Source organism: Arachis stenosperma, chromosome 7 (assembly GCF_014773155.1).
Source record: "Arachis stenosperma cultivar V10309 chromosome 7, arast.V10309.gnm1.PFL2, whole genome shotgun sequence".
Lineage (NCBI taxonomy): Eukaryota > Viridiplantae > Streptophyta > Magnoliopsida > Fabales > Fabaceae > Arachis > Arachis stenosperma.
The window spans coordinates 10,178,387-10,189,269 of NC_080383.1; the positions used below are offsets into that span (position 1 = coordinate 10,178,387).

A 10,883-nucleotide genomic window follows, 5' to 3' on the forward strand; every position below is an offset into this window, starting at 1 on the left:
TCACACACGTTTTTCTCTATATGCATCGAGGTTATGCAACATCTGATCCTCCCAGTACGGGAGGTCAAAGAAAACACTCTTCTTCTTCCAATGTGAATCATCTTCATCCGCATCCTGGCCATTGCGTCTTTTTTTAGATGTCACACTTGAACTCTTCCCAAATGAAACGTGCACATTAGACTGCTGCCTCAATACATCTGTTCCGGATAACTTTTTTGGCGGATCTCTACCTTCGACCTGCCCATCAAATCTATTCCGGTCTAGTCTGTATTTGTGTCCCTGGTTTAAAAAGCGTCGATGGCCCATGAAACACCATTTTTGACTGTCTTTCAGCCGATGTGGCTTAGCATCTAAGTTACACGTAGGACAGGCTAACCCACTGTGCGTATTCCAGCCGGATAGGTTTCCTAATCCTGGAAAGTCGCTGATAGTCCACATTAGTGCCGCACACATCTTGAAAGTGTTTCCCTCTTTGGCATCATAGGTTTCAATGCCATCCCATAATTGCTTCAACTCTTCTATCAAAGGCTGCAAATAAACATCTATGTCGTTACCCGGCATTTTCGGCCCAGGAATAAGCGTGGATAGAATGAAAGATGTCTGCTTCATGCAAATCCAGGGTGGTAGATTATACGGAATAAGAATCACAGGCCAGATGGAGTACTTTGTGCTCATATTCCCAAAGGGATTAAATCCATCGCTCGCCAAGGCTAGGCGAACATTGCGCGGATCCGCGGAAAAATTAGTATACTTTGTATCAAACTTTTTCCATGCTTCAGCGTCCCTTGGATGCCTAAGGAAACCATCGTTATTAGACGCCTGTTTATGCCATAACATATCACTCGATGTCTTGCTGCACATGAATAACCGCTGCAGTCGTGGTATGAGGGGAAAGTAACGAAGACTCTTGGCTGCTATAGGTTTTCCTTTTCACTTTACTGGTACGTTGAGCCTAATAATAGATCCCTTTTTAGGCTTCTGCTTCCATCTTGAACATCCACATTTCTTGCACCTAGTCAGGTTCTCATCATCACCTCGGTACAGCATACAGTCATTTGGACAAGCATCTATCTTGGTGTATTCAATACCCAGCTTTCTTATAGTCTTCCTAGCTTCATACACTGTCTTTGGGAGTTTTGCTTGTTCGAATGCGTCGCGCAGCAAGTCAAGAATCATTGTTATTGCCTTATCACTCACACCGCACATACACTTGATATGATAAAGCTTCACTAAAAACGATAATTTGGAGTACTTTGAGCATCCGGGATATAACTCCTGCTCTCCATCTGACAGTAGATCGTTAAAATCTCGCGCCGCACGACTTGGACCTTCATACAAGTTCGGTAACACGTCTTCATCATCTTCTGCATGCTCGATTGTTGTCATGTCCTCACTCCCATTTGGTATCGTGAAATTGAATGCATCGTTGACCATTTGGTGCATTTGATTCACTCGGGATATCAGATTTTCATCTTCTCGTCCCAATCCAGGCCTCTCTTCAACCGGCTTCTCACCATGACGCACCCAAATAGTATATCCAGGGGGAAATGGTCGTAACAACATATGGTCGTATGCCTCCTCTTTTGTTTGCATAAGTTGAAACCCGCATTTAGGACATGGACACTTTATCATGCCATCGGAGGATGCATTCGCAAACGCAAAGTCTAAAAAAGTGTTCAGTCCTTGCCTATATTCCACACTACCCCGTGACTTTGAAATCCAGGTTTTATCAATATCTAGTATAGTATCAAAATATATCGAACTAATTATTAGTGACGTACGAGATATGAGAAGACAAACTGGTAAAAATATGCATCCATCATAACTATGACGATATAGTTTTAGCTAGCAACTTAGTTTTAGCAAATTACAGTTGATATGAAATTTAAAGTTTCTGTGAGTCTACCTTAAAGTGAACACCGTGTAACTAATGTCTTTATTAAATATGTCATTACTTCTACTTGTTTTAACTAAATTATTATGTAGGTGTCAAGCAACTTGGTTGAAATTGTTTTGGTTTTATATTAACTATCATTGAAACAAACCGAATATACAATCCAATAATGATTTCAAATTTTATGTTACAGGAAATTATAAATTCAAATCAATAAATTATATTTTATTCTCAGCCACTTTTTAATTTGGAATAAAAGCTCTCTTACAGTCTTAATTTAAATATATGGTGCATTAGTTGATTATTAAACATTATACGTTTTTATGTTAAATATCATTTTTAATTAGAGTTGGTCAAATTGGATTTTGAATGAAAGTGATCTTGTAAAATTGATTTTGGATAGAAGTGAGTTTGTGCCAACATAATTTATGTTTGGCAATTCTATACTAAAATTGATTTTGATAAAATAAATTTGTTTGGATAATATTAGTTAAAATCACCTTTAGATAGAGAATTAGTATATTACTAAAAAAATATAATATTAATTTATAATATTAGTTATTAGTATATTTAATCGATTTTAATACTTCTTTTTAGTATATTTTTTATATAATATTTTTTATAAAATTATATTTTAATCTGTTATAATTTTTTCTAATAAAAATTAATATTTATACATTAAATTAAAAATAACATAAAATAATATATTTTATTACTTCTTATGAATACTCTCATCAAATCTTACGCTCTCTACCGTTTTGGAATCTAACTTTGTTACTAATTATTATACCATATACTAATTAATATAATAAGTAATACTATTAATATTAAATTATCCTTATAATATAATAATATTATATGTTATAAATTACTATACGGATATTTCGACAGTTATACATCATAAGCAATTATTATAATAAATTAAAATCATTATAATATCTATAATTATATTAATAAGGATATTAATACTTATAATATTTATAATAAATCTTATAAAATAAATTATGTTTATTGTTATGATATTATGTTTACTAATAAGGATATTATTTATAATTATTTATGAGGATATTAATATCTCTATAAATATTTACAACTGTTATTATAAATTAGAGCTATTATAAGCAATTATTATAATAATTTGATTAATAATTATTGTAATTTATTTATATAATTATTATATTTATAGATTTTATGATTGTCATATATTTATAGGTATTATAAATATAGTAATAGCTATTTATTAGAATAATAAACATTATTAATTTATAATTATTAATTATTCATAGGTATTACGTAATAGAGATTACTAATAACGTACATTACTTATAAGGATAAATTATTAATTTTGTGAAATGTTACACTTAATTTCTCCCACTGATTTTAGTTTGCCTGGTTTGGGAAATTTTCCTTGGTTCATTTTTTTAGTTATTGTAAAAAATCTGGTGTAATGCCTCAATATTGGGGTGGATTCTATGGTGTAGAAAGGAAATTGTTTCTACATGTGTAGAATGATAGGTGTCAATGTATTAGTAGTTTATGTTGATGGTTCTTGGATGGGAAAGAATTAATTAGAATATACAATTGTTGATTCATTGGACCCAAAAAAAAGAGTGTGTGTGACATTATATCTGTGTCATAGAGACAACTTATTAGGTTTTTTTATTTTAATAAATTAAATATATTTATTTATTAAAATAAATAATTTAAAAATTATTATCATATAGACGAGATATATGTATTTATAAATATAAAAATATTTTATAAAAATAATAAATATTAATAATTTAAATTAGACCAAACTCTTAAAAATAGAACATTTCAATTAATATGGAAGGTGGACGATCTTAACCGTACTACTTCCATCCACCGGCGTTTTTTTAGAATTTACACTAAATCAATTCAAATAATAATAAAGCGGAATTCGAATCCCCAACACTTGCTTAAGCAAACTAGTGAGCTAACCACTAGACCAAGTTCATTAATTAGTTAGTTAAAACTGCCTATTTCTTCTATTATTTTCAAACTGCTCATCTTTTCTATTATTTGAAATTGCTTATCTTTCTTATTATTTGAAATATTCTACTTTTAAGAGTTTGATTTAATTTAAATTATTAATATTTTTATTATTTCAAAAATTATATTTTTATATTTACAAATACATATCATGTTTACAGTAAGGAGATATATGAAAATTAAAAAAATACACATATCTCGATATGGATAAAATTATCTCGTTTACAGTATAAACAAGATAAGAGATGCTGATGTATTTTCCTAATAATTTTTAAATTATTTATTTCAGAAAAAAAATATTTATTTAATTTATTAAAATAAAAATTTTCCACATATTATTTGATTTATTGTTAATAAATATGTGTATCACTAATCAAATTAGAATTAAGTCCATTAGATGAACAAAAATTTGAAAAAAAAATATTTTTGAATATTAACCAAATATTTTTCATGGAATTTAAAAAGAAAAGATCTGGAGACTAACTTACTTTCACTCTTAACATTATTACTATTAAAACGAAAGAATGTATAATTTAAGTAATAGGTAATTACTATTCATTTGCCGTGGTTAACAAATTAATTTGTTTTTATAATTATGTCCTAAATATATTACTGATTTTTTATATTTTAATATTTACATGTTTAATTTAGAAATTGAATTGATAATTTACTATAATTAAAGGTATCCCATTTTTTTAGAAGAAAATATTAACTTTGAACAAAAGGCTAAATTAAAAAGATAAAAATATTTTAGACAAAATAATATATTTTTTCAATGTAATTGAATGAATCGAAAACATTAAGGACATTAAGGACATTAAGGACAAAAGTATATTTTATCCTATTATTAAATATTTAAAAATAAATAACAATTTACAATTGAAAAATATTGTTTTTGTCCAATATTTGAACTAAGTTCTAATTTTATTCTTAATGTTTAAAATATTTTATTTTATCTAAAACATTTTATATCGTTCTAATTTAGTCTTTGTTCAAAGTTAAATATTTTCTTCTAAAAAAATGGGATACCTTTAATAAGTAAATTATCAATTTAAAATTAAAACATGTAAAATATTAAAAATATAAAAATAATAGTATATATTTAGGACATATATTATAAAAACAATTAAATTTGTTAACCACAGTAAATGAATAGTAATTACCTATTACTTAAATTATATATTCTTTCGTTTTTAATAGTAATAATTTTAAGAGTGAAAGTAAGTTAGTCTCCAAATCTTTTTCTTTTTAAATTCTATGAAAAATATTTTGGTTAATATTAAAAAGATATATTTTTTTTCAAAATTTTTTTCATCTAATGGACTTAATTCTAATTTAATTAGTGATATACATATTTATTAACAATAAATCAAATAATATGTGAGATTTTTTTATTTTATAAATTAAATAATATTTTATTTTCTGAAATAAATAATTTTAAAAATTATTAGAAAAATACATCAGCATCTCTTATCTTGTTTATACTGTAAACGAGATAATTTTATCCGTATCGAGATATGTGTATTTTTTCAATTTTCATATATTTCCTTACTGTAAACGAGATATATGTATTTGTAAATATAAAATATAATTTTTGAAAATAATAAAAAATATTAATAATTTAAATTAAATCAAACTCTTAAAAATAGAATATTTCAAATAATAAGAAAGATAAGCAGTTTCAAAATAGAAGAAATAGGCAGTTTAACTAACTAATTAATGAACTTGGTCTAGTGGTTAGCTCACTAGTTTGCTTAAGCAAGTGTTGGAGATTCGAATTCCGCCTTGTTATTATTTGAATTGATTTAGTGTAAATTCTAATAAAAAACGCCGGTGGATGGAAGTAGTACGGTTAAGATCGTCCACCTTCCATATTAATTGAAATGTTCTATTTTTAAGAGTTTGGTCTAATTTAAATTATTAATATTTTTATTTTATAAAATATATTTTTATATTTATAAATACATATATCTCGTCTACACGGTAATAATTTTTTAAATTATTTATAAATAAAATATTTATTAATTTAAAAATAAAAAACCTAATAAGTTGTCTCTATAACATATATATAATGTTACACACTCTCTTTTTTTTTGTGGGTCCAATGAATCAATAATTGTGTACTCTAATTAATTCTTCCCCATCCAAGAGCCATCAACATAAACTACTAATACATTGACACCTATCCTTCTACACATGTAGAAACAATTTCCTTTCTACACCATAGAATCCACCCAATATTGGAAGTGAGGATGTTTTGTAAAATTATTGGCGGCGGGACAATTCGCACTCTGCGAATTGTCAGGAGCAGATTCTGTCTGCCACAGCCGTGAGGACAATACGCAAAGGGCGGATTGTAATTTTATAATATTTAAGGGACAATACACAGTCTGCGTATTGTGTTTTTTAATATTAAAGGGACAATACACAGTCTGCGTATTGTCAATACACAGACTGCGTATTGTCATCCACAGACTGCGAATTGCAAAAACACAAATTGCGTATTGTTAATCCGCAAATTATTGTATTTTCGTAAATAAAAAATTAATTGAGTACTATAAAAGGAGAAACGGTATTGGTTATTGAGTGTGAGAGTGTTTTATTTTTTTTGAGAATGTAAGAGTATAAAAATGGAGAGAGGTATTAGTTTGAAAATGTATTATAATGGTCAAATCTTTCCCCAAACATCTGAAGGTGTGAGTTTGTTTGTGAGAATCCACGTGATATTGTTATTCCTTTTGCAATACATACGAGGATTTAAGAGTATACTTTGTCAATGTGGTGATAATCAAGTATTAAAGAGAGTCGTTAATATTTTTTATAGACAGCCTGTTTTAGTGTTCGGTGGTTTCGTTCAGTTTCAAATGATGAATGTGGTTGACGAAGGAAGTATGCAAGGAATGTTTTCGATCTACCAACAAACACGAGCACAAGTGTCTATTCTCGAATTGTATGTTGAGTTTGAAGAATTAGTTGAGGTTGATTTACCGGAGGCTAACATCGACTGGACTGTTTATAACAGTGAAAGCGAAGAGGAATTTGAGGGCACCTACCATATTGTTGGTCCAACTGAAGAAGTGGGTGAAGATGATATAATAGTTGAGTCTAACGTAGCAGATGTGGCAAATGCACTGGCGAGCCAATATCCATCTAGAGAGCCTTCTTTCATGCACGCCTTGGATGTAGACGCTATGAATGCACTAGAATTTCCTGAATATATCAATTCAAGTAAGCAGTTATTATTATTATTATTATTGAATTGTAAAGCAATAGTTAGAATTATTTGTTGTTGTTATTGCTGTAGATCCTGTTGTTGTTTCGGACGGTGAATTTGTTGTTGGCATGGAATTTAGTTCTAGAGAGACTGTTATTGCAGCAATTAAAGATTATACCATTCGCAGGAGAGTGGATTACCGGGTGTGTGAATCTGAGCCAACGACTTTTTATGCTAAGTGTGTACAATACGGAAGAAGTTGCGATTGGCTTATTAGAGCTAGTCTTATTAAGAGAAAGTTTTGTTGGGTTGTAAGGCGATACAATGGTAGTCAGCAATTAAAGATTATACCATTCGCAGGAGAGTGGATTACCGGGTGTGTGAATCTGAGCCAACGACTTTTTATGCTAAGTGTGTACAATACGGAAGAAGTTGCGATTGGCTTATTAGAGCTAGTCTATTAAGAGAAAGTTTTGTTGGGTTGTAAGGCGATACAATGGTAGTCACACATGCACTAGAACTAGAATTCTCAAGATCATGCCAAGCTAAATTCAGACATGATTGCAGAGGTGATAAAGCCATTGGTTGAAGCTGATCCATCTTTGAAAGTGAAATCAATAATTGCTGAAGTGCAGTCAAAATTCAATTATACGACAAGTTACCGCAAAGCAGGCTCGCGAAGCAAAAGGCAATTGCAAACCTTTTTGGTGGTTGGGAAGCTTCTTATGAAGCTTTGCCGTCGTGGTTGAAGCAATGGTACAAAAGATCCATCAGCAGCAGTCGAGATTGAAACTGCACCAGCATACCAAGGGGATGAGGTAGTCCATGATGTAAGGATACTGACGGGTATTTGGAGCTTTTATCCTGCATCAGAGCATTTAGGAGCTGCAAGCCAATCGTACAGGTGGATGGGACCATCTGTACGGGAAATATAAAGGAGCTCTATAGTTGCAGTTTCTCAGGATGGCAATGGCAAATGTGCCTGCATTTGCCGTTGTTGAGGGTGAGACTTTGATGCATGGCACTTCTTTCTTACTCATTTACGCACACATGTGGTGACTCGAGATAGTGTTGGGCTTATCTCTGATCGTCACGCACACATGTGGTGACTCGAGATAGTGTTGGGCTTATCTCTGATCGTCACGACTCTATTACCTCAGCAATAGCTCGTAGTAATGGATCATGGGAACCTCCAAGAGCTATCCGAATGTTTTGTGTTAGGCACATAGCATCCAACTTTTTGAGGAATTTCAAGGCACCGTATTTACAGAAGCTGATAGTCAATATGGGTACGTAGATTATTGTGAAACTAAGGCGTATTTGTTTTACCAGGCATATAGCATCCATTTTATTGATTTTGTTTTGTTGGTTATTACAGGCTATTGTAGGACTGTGCATGAATTTAATGTGCAGTATGCAAGATTACGTGAACGTGGTGAGGCTTACACGCGATGGCTTGATCGAATTCCACGACAGCATTTGCTTTGGCATTTGATAATGGATACCGTTGGGGTCATATGACCACAAACCTAGTGGAGTGCATCAACGGAGTACTGAAGGGAGCTCGAAATCTTCCTATCACGTCACTTGTGAAGGCAACTTTTTATAGGCTAAATGAGTTGTTCACTAGGAAGAGGGCTGAGGCTGAGGTTCGAAGGAATGCGGACATGATTTTGAATATGCTAGCAACAAACTGCAATCAAATCAGCAAGCAGCAGGAAACATACAGGTTAACCTATTTGACAGGCAAAATGAGATCTTTGAGGTACGTGAGATGCCCATTGGTATCGAGTATGCGGTGAATCTCCGTCAACGGTATTTGATTGTGGTGAGTTTCAGACAGATCGAATCCCATGTCGCCATGTCTTTGCGTGTTGTGCGAACCAACGACTTGATTGCAACAATACTTCATGAGGTCTATAGGATGGATGAGATAAGAAAGGTGTATAGAGCACGGTTTAAGCCATTAGGAAATCCAGCAACATGGCCGGTGTATCAAGGACCAAGACACATACCTAATCCGCACTTAAAGGGGTTTCCAAAGGGCGTCCCAAAATAACCCGCTTCTTGAATGAAATGGATATGCGTGATATGCGTGGTCCTAGGCGTGTAGGCTTTGTGGAGGCGAAGGCCACAGTCGAAGATGCCCCCATCGTGCAGGGCCTAGTGCTGGTGGATCTGCACCTATGTCTTAGTGCATTTGGTTTTTCCTTCATTAGGAATTGGATTTAAATACTACATCAATTGTATTAAATACTACTTTATGAAATCCCTGTGTGTTCGAATTTGATGTGAATTTATAAAAATAACAATTACAATTGTGGTCTTAAATTAAAAGATAAATAACAATTATTTGCTAAATGTTTTTCACAAATTTAGTACATTTTTTAACTGCCTTCTTGATTGTGGAAGGGGTATATCTACTTGCACTTCTACGTGTTGGCTCAATCCTCAGATTATACCCTTTACCATGAATATCTGGAGTATCCGCCATATCCGCACCTACCGCACCACCTATGACATAAAAATCACAATAATAAATATATCACATAATAAATATATCACAAGAAAACACTATATATCCCAATAACGAATACAAAAATATATCACAATCATACACTAATAAACCATAGAATGAATACAATAGTATATTATTACCTGCATCGTCATCACCATCGCTGTCACTATCACTATCATCCTCGCCAAACATTATCATTCAGCCATGGGTGCCTGCACCTGAGAAAAATCAACAGCATTACTAAACCCAATCCTCTGGCGACACTCTGGATCGAATCACTCTGAATCGAGTCAATAGACCTTCTAGCTCCAGAGCGTGGAGAGGGGCTACGACGTCGTACTTGCGAATCAAACAGATGACGACCACAAAACAATTTGAGGTGATTGTCTACTACACTGCGGAGCCTGCTCGTTAATTTCAGGAGGTTGCGGCTGAAATTTGCACTTGCAGTTGAGGGTCCAACAACTCATTTACCCATTGCGACGTGTCTTCAGGTGCCCACCGATACAACTGACGATTTGAAGATTGCTCAGCTGTGTCCCTCTGCTGTGACATGGCAGGTCGATAATATGCTTGATATGGTGGCATCTGTAATGAATGTGAGTCATCAAATAATGACTAAAGAATGAGACTCCAGGCTCAGTGTACGGTTGTGGTGTACGGGTACTGGTATGGGTGCATCATAGGCTGTGGTTGTGGCTGGCTGTGGCTGAGGCTGTGGAGGCTGTGGCTGTGGCTGTGGCTGTGGCTGTGGCTGGGAACATAACCAGTTAAACGCAGGTGAGCTCCATATTCGTCATTATACCATTGCATATACGCTTCAGATGCTTCATAGTGCACTACGGGATCACCAACCAGAACAGAGGTCAAACGGTTTGTCCACATCATAATGTATGCATAATGCTCTCTCTCCAATCTTTGTTCTTTGGTCCAGTCAGGACCATGTTGTGAGCTTCTGCAAGCACCATCGGTTGACTAGGAACTTCCTGCTGTAAACCAAATTGTCTTTGACCTATCTGATGCATGCCATTCAATGCACTCAAATGATATCAGTGGCACAGTTGCACTCCACATTAAGCGATGTTGCAAGATTTCATTAGGAACTACAATGTTTCCCATACGTTCATGGCTGTACGGGTTCCACACAAACTGCAATCGCATAACAAAACAAACGTATAAACATAACTACAAAACAATGCACAATAATAAATAAAACTAACAAATGTAATAAAAAAAACTACCCC

At 32.9% G+C, this 10,883-nt stretch overlaps 1 protein-coding gene across 1 annotated transcript; it reads right to left on the reverse strand.

The window, feature by feature from the left end:
- LOC130939378 (uncharacterized) lies at positions 1-1,632 on the reverse strand. Its single transcript, XM_057867488.1, has 2 exons — positions 940-1,632; positions 1-819 (listed from the first exon to the last, which is right to left on the reverse strand). The coding sequence occupies exons 1-2, from the start codon at positions 1,630-1,632 to the stop codon at positions 1-3; spliced, it is 1,512 nt and encodes a 503-aa protein (XP_057723471.1).
- Between the last annotated feature and the right edge of the window lie 9,251 nt (positions 1,633-10,883).

Coding starts and splice junctions, on each gene's coding strand:
- LOC130939378 (XM_057867488.1), bottom strand. CDS start 1,632: ATGATAAAGTGTCCATGTCCTAAATGCGGGTTTCAACTTATGCAAACA. Junction 820..939: donor TTATTAGGCTCAACGTACCA/GTAAAGTGAAAA, acceptor TGGCATAAACAG/GCGTCTAATAACGATGGTTT.